The sequence below is a fragment of the Pithys albifrons genome, chromosome 2 (genome assembly GCF_047495875.1).
Source record: "Pithys albifrons albifrons isolate INPA30051 chromosome 2, PitAlb_v1, whole genome shotgun sequence".
Taxonomy (NCBI): domain Eukaryota; kingdom Metazoa; phylum Chordata; class Aves; order Passeriformes; family Thamnophilidae; genus Pithys; species Pithys albifrons.
Genome location: NC_092459.1, coordinates 116,929,938 through 116,957,153, shown reverse-complemented (window position 1 = coordinate 116,957,153; position 27,216 = coordinate 116,929,938). Strand labels below are relative to the sequence as shown.

General features: G+C 49.2%; 1 protein-coding gene across 2 annotated transcripts in view; it reads right to left on the bottom strand.

Annotated features, from left to right (window-relative positions):
• Positions 1 to 26,802, bottom strand: part of EFEMP1 (EGF containing fibulin extracellular matrix protein 1) — a 45,623-nt gene extending 18,821 nt beyond the window's left edge. Inside the window, exons 1-4 of one of the 2 annotated variants that reach the window (XM_071582212.1) lie at positions 26,579 to 26,802; positions 25,865 to 25,953; positions 22,922 to 22,970; positions 22,507 to 22,767 (exon numbers count right to left, since the gene is read on the bottom strand). In XM_071582212.1, coding sequence (XP_071438313.1) covers positions 22,507 to 22,767; positions 22,922 to 22,970; positions 25,865 to 25,945 — 391 coding nt within the window. In that variant the 5' untranslated portion in view covers positions 25,946 to 25,953; positions 26,579 to 26,802. Of the gene's footprint in view, positions 1 to 22,506; positions 22,768 to 22,921; positions 22,971 to 25,864; positions 25,954 to 26,365; positions 26,460 to 26,578 lie in introns of those variants that run through there. The other variant, XM_071582213.1, reaches the window with a different exon arrangement.
• Positions 26,803 to 27,216: the final 414 nt, after the last annotated feature.

The following is a 27,216-nucleotide window of genomic DNA, read 5'->3' as shown; positions in this document are numbered from 1 at the left end:
AGGGCTTCAAAAATGGAGAGAAAAAACACAAGCCACGTCTGCCTTCATCTTCTTTGAGCCACTGGAGCCTTTTCTCCTGCAGCATGTTGTGCTCAGAGCTGCAGAAATGTTTGCTTAACTAATTCAAGTAAGTTTTCCTCCTGTGGCTGAAGGGCTCAGGTTCTTGCTGCTCCCTGGCTCTCAGAGCAGTGCAATAATGCTGCAGCATCTTCCTGGTCTCCTTGGTTAGGCACATGCTCATCTGTTCAAGTAAGGCACAAAGTAATTGTAGCCTGCTTTTCTCCCTTTTGGTCTGTAGCAGAATATTCCACCAGAGAAAGAGGGCTCTTAAAAGGATTTCATGACATTAAGATTCTTATTTCTGCCCCCACTGAGGAGCACCAATGGAGCAGCTTCTGAATGGTGTATGGAAATTTCAGCCCAGGGTGATCCCACCTATGCACTTGTCATTGACTCCAGAGAACCTGCTCTCCTTGTTTGGAATGTAAATCATAAATATTTTAGTTCATTGGTTTAAATTTTGTGAGCTCTCAGCGTGAGTGAGACCAGAGGATGACTCGGTGTGTTTTTCTAGTGGATTCATCCAGAGAGCAAACACAGCTCCCCGTCAGCAGTGGCACCAGAGAGTCTGATACCAGCCCAGGGTGACCTGCAGCCAGGGCCAGGCACTGACCCCACACTGGGCAGCCCTGCCCCTCCTGCCCCCTGCCCTGCCTGTCCTGCTCTGTGCCATGTCTTGGACTGGCATTTTTCACCTGAAAACACCTGCAGGCATTAGCCCACTGCAGTGCATCCATGGGCATGGGCTTGCTTTATTTCACCCCAGTAAGTCTTCTGTGCCCTATTTATGTTTCTGACATTGTTCTTGCAGCTGAAGCCAAGCTCGCTGCGCTGGCGTTTCCTGGATCCTCCCTGATCCTTCCTCACCCAGAGGAACAACATCAGCAGCCTCCAAATCCCCTGGTTCCCTCCCTAACCCCAGCAAGCTATCAACAATTTCTGTCAAAGGCTTTTCTATTTCCCTTGCTGCTTCCTTCACCGTTTGGGCTGTTATTCATCGGGCTGGGTGCCCAGATGAGTTTTAACTCCTTGGTGCTGGGAGGCTGCAGCAGGTCCCAGCCCAGGCTCTCTTACATAACGTGGGCTCAGGAGGCCCCAGGACATGAACCCCTGGAGGAATTCCTCCTTCCTGGAGCTGCAAACCCGGCGTTAATGCAGAGGAAGTGCTGCTGCTGCCCAGAGCTGATGTGAGGCAGCACTCTGGGTGTGCCCAGCTCTGCAGCAGTCCCTGGACCCCCAGCACTGCTGCTCTTCCTCTCCTTCGCACCTCCCTCCTCATGGCACTGATGGTCCTGGGAACAAGGTCTCCCAGCTGGGCCAAGGGAACCTGCACAAGTTTGCACAGCAGGAACAGCTGCAAGAGCCACCTTGAAGCAAACAGGGGAGAGGGAATGTTTAAATTAATGAGATTTGTCTGAAAAACAGCACATCCCCTTTGGTGTGCTGAGATGTTTCCTCCTCACATTTGGGAGCACAGCAAAGCCAGGCCCTTGCAGGTTCGTCTTGTACTCCTGGACATGATGGCACAACAAAAGAGAAATAATGCAGAGTGCTAATGTAGTGAATGTACAAAAAGAAACTTGAACGCAGTGCAACTCCGTTTCTTGTGGGATTTCTGTCTTTGGACTGCAGAAGTGTGAGGAAATACAGTGAATTTGGGCAAGTTCCCCAACCCTGACCTCAGGAATAAGAAGGTACAGAAACAGCATCCTTGTGTTCAGTGAGCAGAGTTCACAAGCTGCACTTTCCTGTCACAATTATGTATTGGCTCTGGTATGTCCAAAGCGAACTGACTTCTCCCAGAGAACAGCACAGAGAGGAGGGAGCCGTGGCTTTCAGCACTCCAACATCTCCCACGTGTTTGGGAGTGGCAGCAGCTGAGAGGGGCGAGCAATGAATGAAGCTGAGCTGAGGCATCGCTTCCCTCCAGCTGGGATGCTCCTTTGCCTCACACAGCCTGGGGCACACAGTGCACAAGGGAAACAGCTCAGAATTCCAGCATCCTCTGGAGTTATGGCCTTATCCAATCACAGCCACAGGCACTTACATGAATGGGGCACAGAAATCACCGGTCAAGTAACACAGTAATTAAAATGATCATTGCAGATGGAAGTGGTGTGGCTAATACAGCAACAATGTTAGTCTGATCAGAGGCCACAAACCATCCCCAAAAGTGTTTTCTATCCAACAGCACTCCAATGTGTATTCTTGCAATCAGAACAGGGGCATTGATGTACATCTGTGCTGCAGTTTTCCCAAAGGGAAAAGCACTTTAATCCCCCACTAGAAGACCAGAATGTCAACTATTCCAGAATCACAGAATCTGCTCAGTTGGAAGGGACTCATCAGGACTGAGCCCAACCCTTGGCCCAGCACAGGACCAGACTTCCTGCTCATCAAAAAGAAAAATATTCCACAGTTTTGATCTATTTTAATTTAAAATGTGTATTTTGGGCTTTCTTCTCCCTGGGGCCATAAATGGAGCCACCCTGACAGTGCAGTAATTCAGTGCAATGTGCCTGCAAGTCTGTGAGTGCTTCAAAATGTGAGTTGTCATAATGGCAAACTTTGGGATTTGCATTGCAATGGCTTGTTTTTACTTTCAGGAGAGTATTTCCTGCTGTTGCTTTCTTGTGATTTTCTGCTAGAGGTCTGACAACTTGTGCTTTTTGGTTCATGCCTGCCTAAGTGAGGATCACCCACCCATGATGACCAATCCACTTGGCCTGGGCTCAAAAACAACAAGGGTGGATTAAACTATTCCATTATTGCAGATGAAAGAGCTCTCCCCGACATCTGGCATATCATCTTCAGAACTGATATGGAGCCCTTCCATAAATTCAGCTTAACATTGTTTTTGTGAGCGTTCCAAAGCATTTCTGACATGAAGGAATAGCATGCAAACTAATTTCCTATTTGAAAGTAAATGTCTTGTTCTTATTTCTAATTCACCCAGTTATTAAAAAGGAAAAAAAAAGAGATGTTCCCTTGACTTGAAGCATACTGATTTGTTTATTTAAGTTAATGGAAAAACTAGTCAGTGTTTGATGTAAAGCTGCCCCCTTGCTTGAAAGAAAACCAAACAACTGGTTATGAATTATGAATATCTCCTAATACTTTCCAGAATTATCTGAAGGATGTATTTTTTTCTTAATTACGTACACTTAAAAGTTCCAAGTTCCCTATTCATTCCCATTCTGTTTATTTCTCTCCTTGGAAACCTCATAAGCATTTTCCTTTAGCAAGGCTTGACTGAACAGAATATTCTGCTACAACCTGTAAGAGAAGGGAAATCAGGGCCTGTAAGAGCAGGAAAATCAGGGCCTGTAAGAGCTGGGAAATCAGGGCCTGTAAGAGCTGGGAAATCAGGGCCTGTAAGAGCTGGGAAATCCAAGGCCTGAAAGAGCTGGGAAATCAGGGCCTGTAAGAGCAGGAAAATCAGGGCCTGTAAAAGCAGGGAGACCAAGGCCTGAGAGCTCACTGTGGTTTTTACTGAGGAAGCTGCAGAGAGGCTCATTAAGCCTTTGCTCAGCACTCACAGGGGCATTATTTAGGTATGAATTCTGGGGGATGCTTCTGGGGTGTTGCTGTACAGACCCACAGATGCCTTGTTTTGGAGAAATGTATCCAGAACTTATTTCAGGTCTTGTTTTTACCTTGTGAAATAGAGATCGTTAAAAGAAATGCACTTTTACACCTTCTACAACTTTTGAATGAGAGAGAACAAAAGCAAAGAGTGGAAATAGTACTTTAAAAAGACCCAGCAGTTGGTTTGGTCCAAAATACACTCGAGGGATGGGAGGGGACTGGGAGAGAAAAACACTGGTCAGGTTGCACAGCTCAAGTGGAGTGGAATGGAGGTGCAGGAGTGATTTCTCTGGCAATATCCATTTGATTATCTAAAACCAAGCACAGAACCATCAGGAATTGTTCTTAGACACTCTTGTCTGCCTGGCTGGCCTTAAGAATTCCTATTAGTTGGCTAATTCATTAGTGGAAAATTCAGCTTTCCATGTGATTCTTAACATGAAGAGGACTTAAAAAGAAGTTTGAAGTTTTAAAAATTCATTATTTGAAAGAGAATAGCTACAGGAGGTGAAGCCAGTGAGGCAGAGGCATCAGGGAAAAAGAAATCATTTGTTTGAAGGTAAAAGAAAAAAAAAAAGCAGTGTGGATTCTTATAAAGGAAGGAAAATGAATGTGGACAAAGCAGGACAGGAGGTTCTGGTGGGCAAAAAGGGATGGTGAAGGGGAGCTGAGATGAGCTGAGAGTGTGCAGCTGACTGAAGATTGGAAGTTGGAGCAGTGCTTGGGAAGTATTTGTTGTTCTTTCAAAAACCTGACAAAAAAAATCTGAAAACTGAAAATTATTATTATTTTTGGCCCCACTCTAAGATTTTTCTGGGGTTTAGCCACATTTTTTTTCTGTGTTTGGGAACAAAAATAAATTAAAAAAGGACACCAAAAAATACTTTGTTCTTTCAATGAGTCAGTAATAAATAAACCCGAACCTTTGAAAAAGCAGAAGTTTCCTTGGGAAGAGAGGGCTATTTTTTCTTCCAGAGTGACTTTGCCTGAATGCTGTGCTGGACTCTGCTCTGAGGCTGAGGATGTGCCTTGAGGCAATCAGGGAGAGGCAGCACCTGGGCCAGTTTTCCCAGTTTTCCCTTTTTCCTGTCTTGTGTGCCTGGGGAGCTGCCCGGGTTTGCCTCAGTGCTCCCAATGCTGCCCCTTGGCACTGCCAGGGAGCTGCCAGGAGTGTTCCTGGGGGAGGCAGCGCTCCTTCCTGCAGCATCCTGCCCTCTACTGCAGGGCTGGTGCCACGGGCAGCTCCCCCTGAGCATGGCATCCTTTTGGCTTTCCTTTCCTCAGCTCCCCCTGAGTGTGGCATCCTTTGGGCCTCTCCTTCTCTCTTCAGCTCCCCCTGAGCGTGGCATCCTTTGGGCCTCTCCTTCTTTCTTTCCTCAGCTCCCCCTGAGCATGGCATCCTTTGGGCCTCTCCTTCTCTCTTCAGCTCCCCCTGAGCATGGCATCCTTTGGGCCTCTCCTTCTCTCTTCAGCTCCCCCTGAGCGTGGCATCCTTTGGGCCTCTCCTTCTTTCTTTCCTCAGCTCCCCCTGAGCGTGGCCTCCTTTGGGCCTCTCCTCTCTTCAGCTTCCCCTGAGCGTGGCATCCTTTGGGTCTCTCCTTCTTTGCTCAGCTTCCCCTGAGTGTGGCATCCTTTGGTCCTTCCTTTCCTCAGCTCCCCCTAAGCGTGGCATCCTTTGGGCCTCTTCTCTCTTCAGCTCCCCCTGAGCGTGGCATCCTTTGGGCCTCTTCTCTCTTCAGCTCCCCCTGAGCGTGGCATCCTTTGGGCCTCTTCTCTCTTCAGCTCCCCCTGAGCGTGGCATCCTTTGGGCCTCTCCTTCTCTCTTCAGCTCCCCCTGAGTGTGGCATCCTTTGGGCCTCTCCTTCTTTCTTTCCTCAGCTCCCCCTGAGCATGGCATCCTTTGGGCCTCTCCTTCTCTCTTCAGCTCCCCCTGAGCGTGGCATCCTTTGGGCCTCTCCTTCTTTCTTTCCTCAGCTCCCCCTGAGCATGGCATCCTTTGGGCCTCTCCTTCTCTCTTCAGCTCCCCCTGAGCATGGCATCCTTTGGGCCTCTCCTTCTCTCTTCAGCTCCCCCTGAGCGTGGCATCCTTTGGGCCTCTCCTTCTTTCTTTCCTCAGCTTCCCCTGAGCGTGGCCTCCTTTGGGCCTCTCCTCTCTTCAGCTTCCCCTGAGCGTGGCATCCTTTGGGTCTCTCCTTTTTTGCTCAGCTTCCCCTGAGTGTGGCATCCTTTGGGCCTTCCTTTCCTCAGCTTCCCCCTGAGCGTGGCATCCTTTGGGCCTCTCCTCTCTTCAGCTTCCCCTGAGCGTGGCATCGTTTGGGCCTCTCCTTCTTTGCTCAGTTTCCCCTGAGCGTGGCATCCTTTGGTCCTTCCTTTCCTCAGCTCCCCCTAAGTGTGGCATCCTTTGGGTCTCTCCTTCTTTGCTCAGCTTCCCCTGAGCGTGGCATCCTTTGGGCCTCTTCTCTCTTCAGCTCCCCCTGAGCGTGGCATCCTTTGGGCCTCTTCTCTCTTCAGCTCCCCCTGAGCGTGGCATCCTTTGGGCCTCTTCTCTCTTCAGCTCCCCCTGAGCATGGGATCCTTTGGGCCTCTTCTCTCTTCAGCTCCCCCTGAGCATGGGATCCTTTTAGCCCTTCCCTTCTCTCTCCATACCTTGTGATCTTCGCAGCCTCCTGGCCAGGCTTGAAAGGTTACCCAGAGGAGGGAGTGGCCACCATTTGTTTAGAAAATAAATAGCCCAAAGTAGGCCAAATACCAGTAAAGTTCCAGTTTGAAAATATTAAACTAACACACAGCATTGCTGACCTGAAAAGGTCACATGAAGTGGGAGAAAGGATGTCTTTAGAGGGATTGCCAGGCAGGACGTGGGATGTCTCACTGACTTGGCAGCTCTGGCTGCTCTTTCTAGAGGTCCTCATTTGCAAAGTTCTCCAGTTTGACAAGAGCCAGGCTTTATTTTGCAGTATTTACATGGTATTAGGCAAGTGTGTAAATCCAGTCAGAGAGCAACCAAGGCCTGCCCTGCCTGCTTTTCTTGCTGCTCCTTGCTCAGCAGAGCAAAGGGTCTCAAAGGGAGTTCCAGGATGCTCCGAAACCTGGGAGCAGGGATGCTGTGAGGGGCAAGATCTCTGGGAGCAGGGATGCTGTGAGGGGCAGGGATTCTGTGAGGAGCAGGGATGCTGTGAGGAGCAGGATCTCTGGAAGCAGGGATGCTGTGAGGAGCAGGGATGCTGTGAGGAGCAGGGATGTTGTGAGGAACAGGATCTCTGGGAGCAGGGATGCTGTGAGGAGCAGGGATGTTGTGAGGAACAGGATCTCTGGGAGCAGGGATGCTGTGAGGAGCAGGATCCCTGGGAGCAGGGATGCTGTGAGGAGCAGGGATCCCTGGGAACAGGGATGCTGTGAGGAGCAGGGATGCTGTGAGGAACAGGATCTCTGGGAGCAGGGATGCTGTGAGGAGCAGGATCCCTGGAGCAGGGATGCTGTGAGGAGCAGGGATGCTGTGAGGAACAGGATCTCTGGGAGCAGGGATGCTGTGAGGAGCAGGATCCCTGGAGCAGGGATGCTGTGAGGAGCAGGGATGCTGTGAGGAACAGCATCTCTGGGAGCAGGGATGCTGTGAGGAGCAGGATCCCTGGAGCAGGGATGCTGTGAGGGGGTTTTCCTTTGGGGTGTGCAATCAGATAACAGGGTTGTTTGGGGCATGTTTAAACTCGCTAAATATGGTGGAAGAGGGCCCTTTGCTTCCACATTTTTCAGTGAGAGCAAAGAAATAAATGATGCTTGAGTTACTTTAGAGCCGTTAGAATTTCTCCAGAAGAAGCAGGACTATTTGATGGCAATGTAAAAACGTCAGCACCCCTGTCTGTGGGCGGAGTTTTGGGCACTTGGCGAGTGTGGAGGAGAGAACCCAAGGCAGCAGATAAATAATTGCTGCCACATCATGCAAGCACATCATTGTCACTGCTGGAGGAGATGAAGGGTATTCACTGCCCAGCCTGCCAGGGGAACACAGGCAGTCTGAGCTGCACAGCCCCAGCTGTGACCAACAGGAGCCTTCACCTCCACCAGAGCTTGGAGAGCAAACCAGCTGCTCTTTGAAACGTCCTGCACTGGGAGTTTGGTAAAGCTGGAGCTGCAGCTCACAGAACTGGGCCCAGCAAAGCCCCTCCTTTTACTCTGTCCATTCTCTGATGGCCTTCAAGATTGTACTTTCCAGCCCCTGTTTCTCTCTCTCTCACTTTTGCTTTTCTTGCCCTGCTCCTCTGGGTTTTGCCCTCACAATTTTTCAAGGTAGAGAACGTGACTTTGTTTGTGAAGAGCAGGGTGAGTTTGTGGCACCCTGTTCATGCTGTTTATGAGTCCTATCTCCTCAAATTCTTCCCATAGCCCAAAGGTGGCTGGCTGCCCACAGGCGCTGCTCTTGGTGCCTGTATTTTCTATTTTTAAGGTGCATTTCAGTTGACATCAGAAGCTGAGGGAGAGACTTGTGCCTGGTATCACTTGTGCCAAGCGAAACCCACAGAGAAACTGTGGCCAAAGGAACTCTGTACAAAAGTTGTCTGGGCCCTGTAATGTTGCCCACGTGGGTGCTGGCAGTACAACCAGCTGCCAAGGCAAACAACCCAGGATAGATCCAGCCCTGTGCAAGTCTGGAGATGATCTGAAAATGTGCAGAGCACAGGTGATAGAGAGAGAAACAGGCTTGGTCAGAGCACGGCCTGGGGAGGAGAGCAGCTTGTGCAGGATGGAAGGGAAAGGACAGGAAGCTCCTCTGACAATCCCTCCTACTCCCTGCAAGTGGATGAAATCCCTGAATGAGCAGTTTACAACCAAATTAAAGAAAAATGTTGCCTCTGAAACTACCTGTGGTTGTGACAAAGTGTGGGTGCTCCTTGGAATGTGTTGATGTTGAGCAGGGCAGCAGAGCCAAGGACATGGGAAATGAACCAAGCCTGTCCTCCAGATGGGGCAGGAGCAGGTGCTGTGGCTCTGAGCACTGGCAGGCACTGGGCAGCACTGGGACACCTGGAGAAGGTGTCCTGAGGGACAGGCATTAGCACTGAGGCACATCCAAACCAGGATTTTTGCCTCCAGAGGGCTGTGGGAATCAAAGGAACTGGCTTTGTAGCTGATGTTGGGAAGGGAAGAAACAGGCCCTGACAGATTCACTGGACAAGTTTTTTAATGCTTTGTGGCATGGGTTGTTTTCCTGCCTCTGACCCCAGGAAGAAAGAAGAGGGGGAAGTCTTGGGGTCACAGAATGGTTTGGGTGGGAAGGGGCCTTAAAGCCCACCCAGTGCCACCCCTGCCATGGGCAGGGACACCACCCACTGTCCCAGGCTGCTCCAAGCCCTGTCCAACCTGGCCTTGGACACTTCCAGTGCCTCCCAGCTGTCTGGCTGCCTCCAGTGCCTCCCAGCTGGCTGCAATTCCAGGAGCATGGATTGCCCACTCAGCTCAGGGGCAGGGCAGGCTGTGCCCATTCAGCTCCTGGATGGCAAAACAGTGAACTGGTGGCTCTTTCTTCGTGGAGGTGCCACATCCCAAGGACTGAGGGGGCAAGAGATGAACTGGCAGAAGATAAATCTAGGACAGGCTCATTAAATCAGAGTAATTAATGCCAAGAGCAGGGAATAGATTTAAATGTAAAGCAAGGAGAGATGTGGTATTAGTAAGATGGCCTGTTCATAGTGAAAAAATAGTAAATATCTACAAGCACATAAAAGGGAAGAATTGCTTAAAATTCTGAAGCTAACCTGTTTTAAAGTATTTTTTTTAAATTTACCAATCCTATTATTATTTATATGACTATACTTCTTACTTGAATAACCCAAAGCACTGCTTGCAACATTAAGCCTTCCCCAAGGTAACTCACTTTGAATTCCCTGTGTAAGCTGGGCAATCCTAACCTGGAGCTGGGATTTCCCTGTGCCCTTGGCCTTCAGGAGCCCTGATGTGGAGACGGGTTCCTGTTCTGCTGCCCTGAGCCCTGCACCCAAAGCCAGGGCCATGTTCAAGCAGCCACCAGAGAGGAGAGAGAGAGTGGGGATTTCACAGGACAGCAGGAAACAGCTCATGGAATTTGTGGCCTGGAAAGATTTATTTTTTTTATATAAGAGCTTTTTCAAAATACAAGATTTCCAGAGAGGGACTGCTGAAGAGGAGGGGAAGTTTTTAACAGCCTGTAAACATGTGGGCTTAAGTAGCTTGAAAACTTTGGTATGTAGTATGTAACTAGCTCCCCTCATTTACAGGCTGGGCTAATTGATGCTGCCAGTAACTGCAAAACACTGGAAGACAACATCAGGATTGGGTTTTAGCAGTTAATTGTGCATCCTCTATAACAAGATCTGTATCTGAACTTATTTAGGATCTAACAGACTATTAGTTTGCCTTGGAGATTTCATGGACAGGCAACAAGATCAGTATGAAGGAGAGAAAGTGTCTCAGCCAATACCCCCCAGGACCTCCTGAACTGATTCCAGAGGTTCCAAAACACCTCCCAGAAATGAAAACTAAGTCATGAAAGTTCTTGTATCCTATTATTTTCCAAAGGACTGGGAAGTGTGCAGTGTGCTTTAGGATCAAGTCCAAATGATTTTTAAGGAGTTAGGTCTCATTTTCAATGAAAGGAAAATAAAAAGGAAGCAAAGCATAATAGATAAGTGAGGCTAAGTACATATGAAAAACAAAAATCCTTTCAAAGCAAAGAACAATGATCTGTTATCTACACAAGGTTCAGTAAATAGGGTAATTCTTCATATTGACCTAAAGCTCTTGGGCTTGATTTATTATTCCTCTCACTTGTGCAGGAATTTTTATTTACCCCATAAGGCTTCACACTTGTTCCCTGTGCATGTGTTTGCCTGGAATGTGCAGAGGTGCCGAGCCCTGGAGCCAGCAGAGGAGGCTGGGAAGGGCATGGAGAGATCCCTGTGCATGCAGAGCTGTGGGTCACTCTGTGCCAGACTAACCCTCACAGGGAGGGCACTCCCTTGCTTTGCACATCACCAATAACCTGGACATTCCTCCTCTAGAAGGGTTAAGTTTTTGGGGGACACTGAGCTGATCATGCAGCCAAACCAGACATCACTGCCTGTAAAAGTGGCACGGAGTATCCAGTGAGCCAAAGTGACAGTGTGGTCTCATCTGGCACTGCCAACTGTTCCCAGGCCTGTCCAGAGCCACCAGAAATCCCCAAATGTCAGGATCTGGTTTCCTGCAGGAGCAGCTTTATTTCATTACCAGTTTGAAACTGCTAATTGTGCAGCCATTTGTGCAGGATCACAGTGTGAGCTGCTGTTTGCAGGCAGGTTTGGCACTGTTTGCTGCTTCAAGGGAAGGAGAGAGAATAAGGAATGAAACAGAAATAAGAACTGTGTGAAGAGTCTCTCAAAGAGGCAGCATTCCTGGGTGTGAGAGGAGCCAGGATGTTCAGCAGGAGGAGCTGACACTGAAACCCAGCAAGCTGAGCAAACAGCCAATTCCTTCCCATCCAGGCTACTCCCTCCCAAACTCCCAGCATTTCCTACCCACCCAGGAGTGGGCTCAGCCTGTGCCTGGCATTGCAGGCTGCTCTGGCAAGCCTTGAGGGAGGGCTGGTAAAAGAAAAGTTGCCAGCAGCGAGGTGAAGGACTGACACAGGGCAAGGTAAGCCCAGGCAGAGGTGTCAGTGGAATTCCTGGGATACAGCACAGGCTCCAAGTGCTGGAATGCAGCCAAATGTGCCTTAATGTGACACCTCAAAGGATTAAAATTACTTCCCTTTTTTCCTTGGATACATGTTCATATTATTATTTTTTTAATTTTTAATTTTACTTCACTTGTGGCAAGAGGTGGGTCATGGGAGGTTGGGAATGACATTCAGCTTCTCTACTAGTGAGTCTCTCCCGGGAAAATGTTTTCCTTCAAACCCAGAGCTGCCCAGGGTTGTGTTACTTTCCCTTATGGAAAACGCTTCCTCACCTTCACCTTTGGTAAGAAAACAAACCATATTTTCATATAAATACAGCAGAGTTTTATGAATATTTCAGTTGTGAAAAGTACACTAAGAAATAGCAGGTGAAACCCAAAAAGGTGTGGGTTTGATCTTGTTGAAGAAAATAAAGAAGGAATGCAAGCCCAGTGTTTGGAAGGGTGACCTTGGAAGGCTTTCCCTGCAAATGTGCATTTGGTGCCTTCCCCAAGGGAACTGTCACTGGTGAGTGGCACCATAAATAATAATAAATAATCCTAAACAGCCTGATAAGTAAAATTGAGGTTTCTGATTAAAACAGAAAGGTGTTTTTTCTCACTGCAACCTGAACACTGAAGTAAGTAAGTTCAGCCCAACTGTGAACTAAGGGAACAACTATAAGGAAGCATGTGGTCATCTCTGGGCTTAAAGTGTGCAATTAGTGCTGGGGGTAGTTACCTGGGGCACAGAAACATGTAATTTTTCAAACAAAGCACGAGTGGCAGGGATGGGCAGACCTGCCAGTTGTCAGAGCAGTGTGTGAGGCTGCTGAGTGTGCAGCAGTTCTGTCTGCCATACAAATGTATGGTTGCATCTGACAGCTAATAATCAGATTATTTGTGCATCACCCTGGCACAGTTATAGAAGCTCTTGTCTGAATTTCCCAATGGTTTTAGTTTTTAACAAACCTACCCTGGTCGGTGCTCTCCCCCTAGAAAGGTCTCAGCCCTCTGCAGGCCGTGGGGAGGGAGTGGCTGTGCTGGGCACACCTGCTGGGCACACCTGCTGGGCACTGCACACCTGCTGGGCACACCTGCTGGGCTCTGCACACCTGCTGGGCACTGCACACCTGCTGGGCACACCTGCTGGGCACTGCACACCTGCTGGGCACTGCACACCTGCTGGGCACTGCACACCTGCTGGGCACACCTGCTGGGCTCTGCACACCTGCTGGGCACTGCACACCTGCTGGGCACACCTGCTGGGCACTGCACACCTGCTGGGCACTGCACACCTGCTGGGCACACCTGCTGGGCTCTGCACACCTGCTGGGCACTGCACACCTGCTGGGCACTGCACACCTGCTGGGCACATCTGCTGGGCACACCCTGCTCACTGACAGCTTTGGGAACTGCCTCGTGCTCGGTGCACAGGTGACAGTCACCACAGCAGGAAGGTGGAGAACTGAACAGACTGTGCCTTCTCAAAATGAGATACCTGAGAAAGGGGCAGACACTGCCAGTGTGCCCTTCAGCAATGAACCCCAGCCTGACCTTCTGCAGGAGTTACAGACTGCCTGAAGCACACACTGGGTTTGGTAACCCTTTCAGAGGTGCTGTGTTTAACTCCTGGGCTGTATGGAGCGCCCAGAGCTTGGTTTAATCCTGTTGGCCTCACTCCTGCCCAGGGCGGGGAACTCAGGAGGCATTTCCTTTCCTGGGTCCCTCCAGCCACACCACCTCTCAGCATCACAAACAGAGACTGGAGCTGTGTGTTTCAAAGCAGCTGCAAACCTGCTCTCCAACCCCTCATTTCTGCATAGCTTTGCCCCCTTTATCTCTTTGCCCCCTTTATCTCTTTGCCTGCCCTTGACACCTGCCCTCATGCCCAAAGTGCTGCACTCTTGGGAGTGCAGAGCCAGCCCCTTGCCCTGGGGTGAGCAGCACCCAAAGGCTGTCTGGGGGGGTGGGACAGGAGGGCATTGCAGCCCCCCTGCCAGCCCTGCACAGCTGCCCTGCCAGCTGGCACTGCCCTGGGGAGGGCAGAGGGAGCAGGACAGGCCAGTGCCTGACTCTGTGCTGGGGGAAGAGCCCGGGGTGTTGCTGGGTGGGTCTCCTTGGCCCGTGTGGGCCTTTGGCTGCAGGACAGGGCTGTGCTTTGAGTGGATTTCAGAGGTGCCTGGAGCCTTGTAAATGTGCCTGCAGAGTGAGGCAGAGGTTCTGCTGACAGGGGATGCTGCAATGGGAGGGCAGGCACAATGGAGAGAGTGTTTGGGTGTAAATGCACAGCCACACTACCTTGCCATAAAAATAGTCTTCTCCAAAGTGGGGGTTTTCCCTCTCACAGGCTTAGGGAGCCACATTTTGTGGTGGAGAAATGCTCTGCCTTGGAATGCACACACACAGAAAGCAGCCCCCTCCCCAAGATCAGCATTTTCCACACACTGACTAATATTTTCTAGGTTGGTTAAATAATTGTTGGTGTTCACAGTGGGGAGAAGGATGGGTTTATTTTCCTTCCCTCACCTTTCCCTGCACAACTGATACCAGGGATATGGCTGTAAACAAGGCTGTAACTCTGTCCCCCTCAGGGAGCTGCAGTGCTGTGTCTGCAAACCCCAGACCCCCAGGACCAGCTCAGCCTGGTCCCTGCCCTTGACTCAAGCCTGTAATTCTTATCTGCTTGTGGGAGGAGTGAAGTCAGGTGTCCTCCCCAGCCTGGGGGGGCAAAGGGGCTGCCCCACAGCTCCACCTACTCCTTTGTGCCCACTGCCCATGGAAATATTCTGCTTTTCCCTCGCCCCAGGCGTGACAGGCAACACCTTGTTAGAACCTTTATCATCTCAGAGTCCTGGGCAGAACTTGCTCCTGATAAGAAAGTCCCTTGAGAACAAATTAATCTCTGAAGAGAGTGCTTTAAATACTACAAGATATAAAAGCACAAGTGGCAGTAGCAAAACAAAACTGTTTGAAAATTGATATAGAACTCTGTCACTATTTTTAGAGCACTTGACAAAGATACCTGTTTCTTGAGATGATGCTGCAGTTATCAGCTCAGATGAACCTTCTCCAAGTACTATTTGTGGTTTCTAAATGTGTATTTGACTCCATCTATTTCTTAATGGAGCCCAGACACTCAAAGTTCTCCTCACAGTAAGTTTAGACAAGAAAGATTGTTTTTCCCATTTTTCTGATCAAGATACTTTTATAAGACAGGTCAAGTCACCTAAGATCATACTTAAAACATGGCAAGGTGAGCAGAAATTTACTCCTTTCCTCTGTGCAAGTCTATTATTAAATGTTCCCTTCTTGGCAACCTCTTGAAAGCCACACAGAAATTGTCACCTGTCCCAAGTCCTTGCATTTCCCAAAGCTAACTAATTCTGGCAACAGGCAACTGTTACAGAATTGATAAGGACTTTTTAAAAAATTATTCATGTTATGAGATCTGCAGTAACTGATTGTCTGTGTTACTGTTTGTCTGGAATCCTGGTATTTTTTTCCTCCCATAAGGCATCTGTTTTTTCCCCCTTGGACTCGTTTAACTCTTGTGAATTTGAGCTCTTGGAACCCACCCATCCCCATGAAACCGAGCCTGGCAGGGAAGGCTCAGCAGCCCCTTCTGCCCCTCAGACCTGCTGGGACAGCCCTGGCTGGGCCCACACAGCTCCTCTGTTCCCAGGCAGGAGGTTAAATACAGGCTCAGAGCTCCCCAAAGCAAACAGCTCTTCCCAGGGGATGCACCTTCAGACACTGAACCCTTTGTCATTCCATTGAAGAATTTTAATTAAAAAACCCCAAGACAACACCCACTCCCCCACCTTCTAATTGCAGAACAGATATGGGGCATTTTTCTCTTAGGTGGAGTTACTTATTTAAGGTATTCAGTAACAGCAACAGACAAGGGTCTACTTAGATCTAATTTTAAAAATTAGATATATTTTTGTTATTAGATAAAGAGTCTACTTATATCTAATTTTAAAAATGCTTAATTAAGAGCTTGGGATACATTATGCCAGAAAAAGTCTAATTCCTTCCTGGGCCTGAAGAACTTTTTCTTAGCACTGTAACTTACAAAAGTCTGTATTACACATGTTTTCTTAGCAAATTTTTTTCAGCTTCAACTCTACAGGTTTTACCATATAATTCTGCCTAACAAACATTAAACATTTGTCCACTCCACTTGCAAAAGAACCAACTTTTAACAGGATTCACATTAACAACTACAACACAAACGTGAATGAGCATAAAAGGTATTTTGTAGCAATTACACGTGTGCTAAAATACTTCAGAGCTCTGTAATTTGCAAACCCCTCTTGTATTTTTAGTAAAGTTCAGGTGTAGTTGAGAGAAGACACAAGCAGGATTCTTGTGTGTTCAGTCTGCTTTTTGCAGGTTAATTTTGCTCTCTGCTGGGTTGTGGCAGATAACTTTCTCTCCAAACTGTTATTTTCTGGTTGCTACGAAAACAGAACTTAGGAAATTAAAGGTGAAAACAGGAATGATTTCGGTGACGTTTCCTGCTTTGTGTCCATCAGCTCTGTGTGGCTGATTGCTTTTCCCACACATTCCTGTCACAAACAGAGAGATCTTACAAGCCAAGGGCAGATCTTCCAATCTCCTGGATAGAAGCAGCTCAGCTTTGACAGGTATGTGACAAATTTCCCTTGGATAAAAACCCTTCAGCCCAAAGAATGCCTGAATTTGGTGGGACTTATTCTAGAACATGCATAAGTGATGATAGTCCTTGATGACCTCAGAGGTCTCTTCCATCCAGCTGATTCTATGAAGTTTTCCAGCTTGCTAAATTAGCATCTCATCCCCGCAGAGGCTCAGGAACTGCCTTGGAACTTTGACACCTGTGTGTCTGCAATGCTGAGACCCTCGAGAAATGTTCTGGCAAGGGTGGCTTGGTACTTCCAAAGTGGAAGTAAAACACTAATGACAGAATTTCTGTTACACACTAAGTAATCTGAGGTAGGAATCAGGTTTGAAAATTGAGGGAAAAGGTGCTGGTTGAGAGAAAATGGCCCTGAGCAAACAGCTGGAGAAAGGAGGAGCCTCTCTCAGCAGGCTGAGAGTGCAGGAGATGGGAGGGCAGAGCTGCAGAGCTGCCCAGAGCAGGCACAAGAACATCCCTGTGACTCCTCTGTGGAAGAAGGTTCTCCCACTCTCTGCCCAGAGTGGCAGTGGTACCCCACAATTAGCAGGCAGGTGCTAATCACTGCTGCCAGGCTGCTCCTGCTGTGCCACTGCAGTGCTCTAAGGTTTCCTGCACTGGGAGCAGGTGTTGGCACAAAAACATCCCGTGCCCCACAAGTCACTTCACTTTTCCTGCTCTGCTGCTACTGAGTGGCAGCTCCCAGCCCTTGTGTGGCTCCCTGACCTGCAGGATGCTTTGCCTGAGTTTGCCACAGGTATAGGGAACTCCTCAAAGAGAGATAAATGCTCTAAGCCTTTTAATAGGGTGCCAAGTGCACTGGAAGCCAAGTCGGGATCAGCATAAGCACATTCTTCCCCTCTGCTATCTGTGTTCTTCCTGATTGCGCCGTGGAAAAGACCTCCAGCTTAGAGAGTGGAATTTTGAAGGAGGACAGATGGCTGGAGGCTTGGACTTCCTTCAGGCCATGTGCCTTCTGAACGCATTTGCAATGTTTGGTCTGTCAAAACATGAGCCTGCTCGGAGCTACTAAGGAAACAGGCTCTAAAGTCAACAAAGGAGCCCACGAGGCTGACAGTCGTTGTGACTACTGTGCAGTCCCTCGGCCTGGAACGGGGCCGGGAGAGCTGCTAATGAGTTTACCTAAGCCGGGCTCTGGTGCCTGAGGGCAATACAGCTCGGGAGGCTCGTTTGCCTCCAGGACACTCAGCACCATCAGCACAGGGCAGGACAATGGGACAGCAGCACCAGCTGAAGGAGGGAAAGCAGCTGCTTGTGTTCTGCTTGTGATGGATGCTCAGGGCACAATGGTCAGAGCACAGAACATCATCCAAGGGCCTGACATGATGCTCGCAGCTGTGCAAAGAGCACAGATGGGAACATGATTCACAGGGGCCAGATTTCCAAATGCCCCAAAGCAGGCCCTCAAAACATGATGTTTTCTGGGAGCTCCCCTCAGGGCCCTCATTGCTACTAAAGAGATGCTCTTTGCAGCAAAATGCAGCAGTTTCACAGATTAACAGCTTGAACAGTTGGTTCAGGATGGGCTGGTGAGGGATGATCTCTGCATGATGTACAAGGAATTAACTGGCATCTATGAACAGTCAGAATAAAGACTGTGAAGGTGTCAGCTTGGATCCTTCTGTGGATTCTCTTAGACCTGCCAAATTCTGTGGCTTGTCCAAGTAATTGGTATCAAATGGCACATGGGACCAGGTCAGTCTCCAGGGTGGTGCTGCTGGCACCAAGTGCTCCCCACCTGCTGCAGTTCTGCAGCCAACACGTGCACGGGGTTGGCACTTGGATGCACTAATGGCATCCCAAAACAGGTAACTGGGCCTTAGTGTCCTGCCACAGCCTCTCTCCTCACTCCATCCTCAAACTAAACAGGTCTAGTGGTGTTCCAAGAATGGTTTGGGATGGAAGGGGACCTTGAAGATCATTTGTTCCAACCCCCTGCCATGGGCAGGGACACTTTCCACTGTCCCAGGTTGCTCCAGCCTGGCTCTGGACACTCTCAGGGATGGGGCAGCCACAGCTTCTCTGGGCACCCTGTGCCAGGGCCTGCCCACCCTCACAGGGGAGAATTTTTTTCTAATATCTAATCTAACCCTACTCTATTTCAATTTAAACCCATTCCCCCTCGTCCTGTCACTCCATGCCCTTGTAAATAGTGTTGCTCCCAGAGGAACAACCCCGGCACTAAACTTGTCACCCCTCAGGCTCTTTCCAAAGCAGTCCTGAGGCATTTTCTTAAAGTGCTCCTTATGTACAAGAATGGGGAAAACTTGGGGTGGTGCAGTATGTCCCAAAAGCTCTCAAAGCATTTGTGGGCTCAGCCAAAGGAATTATTGTGTCTGTAGTTTAGGCTCTCTATTAGCCAATAGCTCAGACTGGTGGGAGCAGCCCAGACCTGGGGGCAGGGGCTCCAGAATCCCATCCCTGCACTCCTGGGGGTCTCTGCTGAGCCTGGGCTGCTCCTCAGTGCGTGTGGCACTTCAGTGCCCCTTTGGTGCCCTCGGAGCTGGACATGCTTTGCAGCCTCCAGGACAGCCCTGGGAGGGGAAGCAGAGCAGGGCAAGGGCAGCTCCCTGGGACATGCCCTGCACAGGGGGTGCCCCAGCCAAGGGGTGAGGGGAGAGCTGTGCCAGGGGCAACTGCACCCACCCTGCTCTTCTGCCCTTGCTGTGCCAGTCCCACACCCCTGGTACGTGTATCTATATTCAATAGAGTGATTTCTGTAGGAAAAACAACATCCTGAGCTGCTCCTCCTTGTCCCTCCCTCCTTAACAGAACAAAGCACTCTAGAGATGCAAAATTTAGGCTTATTTGATTTATTCACACTTGATTAACTTTGGAAGTAAAAGCATAGCTTGAGGATGGAAAGTTACTTTGAAAAGAACCAGAAAACTTAACAAAAAATCCCTGAGCCCTACAATGAAGGGATCCCTGAAATGATCTTGCAGGGGGAAAATAACCACAGCACAGAAAACAAATTCATGTCTTTGCTCCCCCCATAGAGAAGAAAATAGGCAACCAACATCCACCACGTGTAGGCAGAACTCCTTGGGAAAACATGTCTCTCTGCCCTCAGAAAGCCCTGAGCTCTTGCATTGCAATGTCTCCCTCCTGTACTTCACCTTTGCAGTGGCACAGACTGGAGAAACAGCAGCAGCTGCTCCAGCTGAGGAGCAAAAATGTTACTTTATTGCTTGGATTGCCAGCAGGAGAGGAAGGCAAGAAAAAGAAGTTATTTTCCTTTCTTCAGTTTACAGGTTATTTGGTACCTTTGTTTGGTCCCTTTTTGAATTCAAGTGTCATTAAGATTGCAGGAAAAGCCAGCTATGTTCTTGCAGACTAGGTCTGACAAAATTGAATTAATTGGGTGATTTTCTTGTGACTTCAGTAGGAGCAGATTCAAAGCACAGAGAGCCCAACAACACAGTAAAACACAGCTCAGTCTTGTATGAGGCACAGAGGGCAGCTAGTTATGTTTTTTATCAGGCAAGAAGTGTCCCTGAACATGAGTTTACTCACTAATTTGCTTAAAAATATTTCTTACGGTGTCTTTGGCTCTTCCCAAGGTCAGGGATACCCTCCCAGGGACAGCTCTGGGCATCCAAGTGGCTTCCTGTGCCACACATGGGAATGCACCTTAGTGACCAAATTCAGGAGTGACAGGGAGGTGGGAACTGGTCAGAGCAGGATGGGGACAGGGGCATCAGTTCAGGCCAAACTCAGGATTTAAGGCACAGTACAAAGTGTTTAAGCACAACACTCAGAGCTCTGTACAATTCCCACATGAGGGCTCTCCCTCCAGAATAACCTCCCCTCACCTTTGCATCATTCTGGGGGCTCCTGGCACTTGCTTAAGAATTTCCCAGGAAACTTTTCGTACCTACACCTTTAAAATCCCCGTGGTTATCTGTGTCTCTTATCACTAATAGTTGAAGAATTCTGTGTATCAGCCCCTCAGAAGCAGCCCGGGGCACACACAGGTATCTCTGCCAAGGCCAGCAGCGTGCTCGGCCTGCCGTGCCCCGGCATTCCGGGCTGGAACAGGGAGTGGCCACTCATGGTCACACAGAAGGCCCCTCACACTCAGCAGGATGGCAGGGACTCAGCTCCTCAGAGCACACTGTTGTTTTAACCACAGGGCTCCACACTTGCACATGGCTTAGAAAATACTTAGTGCTGCTGCACTGGAAGGAAAATGTCAGACATCTGCAAACGATTAGAAGGAGCTGGACTTCATATTTGATTTACTAAACAATAAAACAAGCTTAAGTGTGACTATAGCTGTAAGTTACACTCCCTGGGAGCCCCGAGCAGTTATCATAGCAAAGTCTTTTAACCATAATTAAATAAATCCGCAGTGGGACCATTGCTGATCAAGATTATCTTTTATAAGAGATTTTCAACAGTGAAAGGCACGAAGGCCATGAAGCTGAATGCGTGCTTCAAGTGCTCCAAAAGGCTTTTATCCTTCCTTCAAGCACACTGTCCACTGCCCCTTTTCCAGCTGGAATTCATTCAGTACAATACATTTCAGCTTTTAAGCACTAATATTTCCATGCTTTCTGCATTTAGATTGAAATTCTGGCATGAGGAAATGAGTAGCAAAGCCCTTGATTCAGTCAAGCCCAAGATTTCACCATAGTTTGTGTGCCTGCCTTACAACCTCTGGTACTATAACAACAGTTACTTGTTGTTAGAAGTGAACCAAAGATTGGGAACTGAAGAGAAATATTTAGTTGCAAGTTTCAGGAAGCTCAGCATGGAGTAAAGTCATAGTAACATATCACCACCAATCCTCTCCTCCCCAAAACAGAAACCTGAACCAGTTGTTGGTCTCTAACTCCCAACCTTTACTTGGAGTACAAGGTATTGGCAGTACTACCAAGTTAAACTTCCCTTCTCTATCCCACAGTCATACACCCACAGCCAGGGCAGCAGAAGGGATGGCCATGTGTGGAAGTTTCCTAGCATTGCTTCCATATTTTATCCAACACAAATGTTGTGTGCTGAAGTTGGAGCAGTTTATTGAATTCACCAGGGAAAATGAGTGCCAGGAGCATCACCTGAGGGAAGGAGTCCCAGACCAACCCAGGAGTTCTGCTTCTGGTTCTGCTGCTACTGTGCCCAGCTAAACTAAGGAAAAAATTAATTTTCCATTCTTAGCATTGATTTTCTCTGGCTAGCCCAGTGAATGCCCTGGGTTTGAGGGGATTGTGGCACTGAGCTCCTGCAGTAGGTTCTGAACTTGACATTCTTGAATTAGAGTGACAGAAAATGTTGAACGTGAGCAGATGAGCCAGAAAGGCAACTCTGAGGCTTTGCCTACAAAAATAACTTACCCTGATGATTACTGTTCTTCAGAATGACAGGGAATTTACTTACTAGTGATAAATAATGTTCTGTGTACAGAATACCAGGGAGCAGGAAAGTACCACTGCCTATTACAGCTTGCCCTGATTACAGCCACTCAAGGACTATTTTATGTGATTATACTGCCAGAGGCCACAAAGTGGAAAAGATGAACCACGGGGTCGAGTTTTGCCCGCTGTTTTCAGGGGTATCCCTCTAATATGCTGGAAAGGCAAGTTTGTGAGCAAGGAGTAGAGTCTATGTCTATGAAAGAAAACAAAACAGTGGGCAAAACATTTGTTACTTCAGCAAGTAGAAGAGTAAACTATTTATATGAAATAATAAATGAAAGAGCCTTAGTTTACAGTAGTGCTTGTGAGTCTGGTTCCTGAATGCATACAATTACCATTGCTAATGCCCTGAGAATTTGGCACTGTGTGTGCTGTATGTACACTCAGATGAAAGCTCTTCATTGCCATAGTTTCAAAGAGTGGCCAGGGTATGACTGGAAGTGACCTGGCAGGGGCTGCCTGGAGCTACTTCCACAGGGATCAGAAGAGCACAAGCTGTTCAGATATTTGTTCCTACCCCTGGAGAAATATTCCTTATCCATGATAAAAGCCCTGGACCCTTCTGCACTGCAGCCTGTCTAAGCAGGAGTTCATGCAGGGGTTAGTTTTGTTCCATTCAACATTCACTTACTGAAAAACACAAAGCTCTGCAAACCTGTAGGAATTGTTTATGATCTGCTGCATTGCCCACTCTGTCCAAAGCACTGCCCCCCCTTGGCATGCCCAGTACAACACAAAACACTTCACTGGAGCCACCTAAACTGGTTTTCTCAGGAGCTACAGACAACACAGAATCCCAGAATCACAGACCATTCTGAGTTGGAAGGGACCCACAAGGATCATCGAGTCCAACTCTTAAGTCACAATTCATTCTAAATGGATGGAACAGACTGTAAGGCTGCATCAAACTGCACATTCTGGACCTTGAGCAACAACATGCCTGTAATTTATTTACACATCTTAGGTGTGGCCATGCCCAGTGTAACGGAGCAACACTCTCAGTCACTGCAGAGTCCCAGCTGTCACTGCCCAGGCAATGCCCCCCACCCTGAGACTGTCTCCAGAGCACAGCAGAGGGCTCTGGCTTACCTTGGCACACGTTGTGGTCGCTCTGCTCGTACCCAGCTGCACACTGGATTTGGTGGGTGGTGCTGGGCGGGGCGCGCTGGGGGTCGGCGGGGGTCCGGCGGATGACGCTGTTCCGGCCGCTGCTGGATTCGGCGGCGCCTTCTTCTCGCTCATTTACAATAATTTGCGCCGTTCTGGGTAGACAGAGGTATCCTCCATAGTGGTTAACACATTTCATCCCACCTTTACATGCATCTGGGACTATTTCACATTCATCAATATCTGTGGTTAGCAACAACACAAGTCACGCTTTTAACAGCCGAACCTCCTGCAACAGCCATCAATACAAACAGCACGAGCGGACGTGCACACACCTCCCTGCCCAAGGCAGGGGGGCTGTGCTTCAACAATACCAGTGCACAATTGGTCACTGTACCTTTGCACCGCTGCCTGACAGGATCCCACTCATAGCCATCTGTGCATTGCTGCAGAGAGAAGAAAAGAAAGAAATGAGGCCACTCAGGGTTTCTCACTTTGGAAAAAATAATCAGGTGTATTCGGTGAGCTCCAGGTGTGACACAGGGAAATGCAATGTCTGCATACCTTGGTAAGCCAGAAAAATGGCTCTCTTGGTTACAGCTAATGGGACAGCACTGTTTTGCATGAACAACAAGCTGGGGTCCCTTCCAACTTTGAACGTTCTACAATACAGAGAGAAAGCCTCTGTCTTGGGAAGTTTGGAAGATGCCAATTTTTGTGAGCAGGCAGGTTTTATTGGGGTTGGGGGACAAAGTGAGAAAGCACCTCTTCCTCCTTGCCTTGTTCCTATACCCTGTTTTAAAGCATCTGTCCTTTGGCTTGACTCAGGTGAGCAGTATAAATATCTTCTCATGGAAAAGCAGCAGGGCTCTCTGAATTTTGACCTTGTTCACTCCCTTCCAACATGATTTATTCCCAGGGCCTGTTTGCCAGGGGGACTAAGGGGACTCTGTGCCCCTGGACCTCATACTCTCTCCCATTAGCACTCCAGCAATGGGGAAGGATCCCATGACAGCTGGAAAGTCATTCACATGCTGTTTAATCACATGACTCCAGGAAGTGCAGTCTAGGAAGGACAATTTATATTGTGAGACACACAATAAATGGTTAGAGTTTATAACAGCAGCACTACTTATTTATACAAGACTTTGCAAAATTCAAACAAGACTAGACTCAGCAACTATTCATATCAACGCAGCCTAGCAAGTTCAGCAATAATTTTAAATACTCTGCCCTGCACCTTCATTTTTCCTCTGCCCAGAACCATTGAACTGTCTAGAGCTGAAGTCATTTTAATCACAGGTCACAGTTGCAACAACTGATTAGCACAGTATCCAGTACTACCAACTGCAGCAGAAACGTTTAAAATACTGAAATATCAGTGAATCAGGGGGGCTGTGCTGTGTAGGTTCATCCCGAGCTGCTCAGGATATTCGTTTAATGGCCCACACAACAAAAGAATTGAGTCGGCTAATGGAATTAGTCACAGCCAAGCAAGCTCAATCTTGTTGCTACTCCCGGCTGCTCAGGGACTTCCAAGTGACAAACTTGACCTTCTGATGCCAAGATCCACTCGTTCCACTTACTATCCTAAGTTATTTTGAGGAGCTCGTTACTGACTCAGCAGTGGGATTGCAAATGTTTTCTTGCCTTGAAGGTGACACCAACGACTTGGCAGCGAGTCCGAACTCTGAAGGCTTTTCCTCCCAGAGGGGTAAGTGGACATTCCCTAAAGGAATGACTACATGCTGAGTTGACAACACCAAAGTTACTGTAGCTATGAAAACGCAGACCCAAAGGAAAACAGCTAATTCATGCATTTACTGAATCACCCAGTTCCTGTTAATGCACAACAGAAGTACTGTCTGTGTGACTGCGAGGAGCCAACTCCATCCATTACTGCAGCCCCAGGCACTTTTACAATAGCAAAGGATTTGGCCCCAAATGAATACAAGGTTTGCATGAGAAACAGTAGCATCCTAAGAGTAAAAGCTCCCAAAGCTAAGGTTTTTTTGTTTCATTTCACATGGTTGGGGTCTGATGATCACTGAAGCACCTAAATGCTAAGAACTCTTTGGAAATGAAGTATAGATGCCCTAGTCACATAGACATGCTCAAAATTTTCAATTGCTATAATCAGAATTATGTAGGCTTAGCAAAAAGTGCCAGTTCATTTTTAAGAAAGAACATATAATAAATGCAGAAAAGGAGGATGGAAGGGTATCCCTAATTACTCTGGATTTTTAAAAGGTACTTAGATCTTCAGTTTCCACTTATACATAAGGAGTGGAAAAAAGTAAATCACACAAGCCTCTAAATGAAAGTACTCTCAGACTTCAAAACCCTAATGCTTCTAAAGCCCAGTGTTAAAGTATTTTATGACTGACTTCCTGATGCTCACTGGAGGCTTCTTTAAGCCCTGACTTCTACCAGAAGGTCCAACTCTGCAATATTTACTTGCTGGAGCCATCCCACTGACTTCAGTGGGATTACGTGTCTAAGTCCCAATCTCAGGCTTTGGCTGTGGTTCTCTAACTTTTTGCATGTGTGCAGAATTTTCTGCTTGTGTGGCATTGCTGATGTCTGTGCACATATCCAGAGGTCCACCCATATGAAGCAAGTTGCAGGGATTACAGCTGTAATCAGATGTGAAAATGTGGGTTTTTCCCCAGCCCAAGCCAAAGTAATTGCCACTCCTTCCAAAGGCTGAACATGAGCAGATTTAAAAGAGAAAAAAACCCCAGCCTTAAAAGAGACCTTTACATCTCCTGCCCTGGCACTTGGTTGCAAGCAGAACCTATTTCCAGTATTCTTGTAAAATTTTATCAAGCCATGCAAACCACTGCTCAAAGCAGTTCAGAAATGAACAGTCCCATGATCACTGTAGGACTCGGATGCTTCATTAAGAGCCCCCAATTTGGAAGCACTTACATTTTGTTAAAAACAGCTTGAAATATCCGTAAGAAAACACAAAAGAATGTTCGACCTAATTATCTGTCAAATTCCATATATTTCAAATTAAGGTCCTAGGGACCCCCTGTCTTTATAAAAATAGATTAAAAATACATTAAAACGTCATAATTTTGTTCAGTCCATCAAGCTCAGCACACAGAGAAACTTTTCAGAACAGGCAGTTGAAGCCTATTTTGCTGATTCTTGTCTACTTCAACTTTTAAACAGTGTTTCAGTGCAGGAACAGCTTATTTTATGGTTAACATCCGAACTCCACGACCTCTGTAGCACATGCCATACATTGGCAAGAAACTCGGTTTTTCCTAAGGGTCATTTAGAAAAGAATCCCCTCAAAGCAGTAATTACCTCCGACTCTATTAAACCTCACCGTGTACGTTATGGTTTCCTCAGTTTCCTGCGAGTGTACTGTAATGAGAACGAGAGCAGCCAAGAACATCGCTGTCAACATCGTGAACCCTGAAAGAGAGGAAAAACAAATCAACCGGGAATGTTTTGAGCGGTTCGCATCGCTGGAGGAGGCAGCGGCACCGCTGGGATCGCGCCGGGAGCGGGATGGGGTCGTGCTGGGAGCGCGCTGGGACCGGGTTGGGGTCGTGCAGGGACCGGGTTGGGGTCGCGCTGGGACTGCTCTGGGATCGCGCTGGGACTGCGCTGGGAGCCGAATGGGAACGGAATGGGAGCGGGATGGGAGCGGGATACGACCGCGCTGAAAGCGGGATGGGAGCGGGACGGGACCGCGCTGAAAGCGGGATGGGAGCGGGACGGGACCGCGCTGAAAGCGGGATGGGAGCGGGACGGGACCGCGCTGAAAGCGGGATGGGAGCGGGACGGGACCGAGCTGGGATCGGGGCGCGCACCCAGCCCGTACCTGGGAGCCGCTTCCCAGCGCGGGGCGTTCTCCCGGCGGGAGCGGCAGTAACCAGCGCTCGGAGTGCGAACACCGATCGCCGCTCCGCAGCGCACTGTCCCGCCGGCGCACGCTCCGGGGAGCAGGAGCGATTGATTTCCCGGTCCCAGCAAGGCGTGCGGGACCCCTCGGGCACCTGCCGAGCCCCACCCGCGTCCCGAGGGCCACCCGTACCTGCGGCGGGGCCGGGCGGGCGGCGGTCGCTGCTGTGCCCGCGGCCGCTCTGCCTGCCGCGCTCCCTTCCCTGCTGCGGGGCCGGCGGCCGCTCTGCTGTCCTGGCCGCGGTGCCGCTGCGGTGCCGATGCGGTGGCAGTGCCGGCGCGGTGCCGGTGCCGCTGTCGGTGTCGGCGGGACGGCCCCTCTCGCTGTGTCGGCGATAAATAGAAGCGCGCGCGTCCCGCCGCGGCGCAGCACGCCCCCTGCCGGCCCGCGGGGCCGCAACGGGCGGGGCGGGGCGGGGCGGGGCGGGGCGGGGCGGGGCGGGGCGGGGCGGGGCGGGGCGCGCGCGTGAGTGAGTGAGTGAGTGAGGCAGGTGCGGTCCCGCCGCCATCTTGGCGCCGGGATGGCAGACGCGGCGCGGCCGCGGTACAGCTCCGGTATAATCCCGGTATAGCACCGGTACGGCCCCGGTATAACCCCGGTACAACCCCAGTGCGGCCTCGGCCTCCTGCCCGGGGAGCTGGGAGGGGAGCGCGGCCCGGCCCTGCCAAGGCCTCGCCCTCAGGCCGGGCATGCAGTTCGAGGCCCAAGGCGCGACCGCCGAGCCCTCGCTGGGGGCTTCGTAGAACAGCAGCACGGCCATCGCTGTGGCC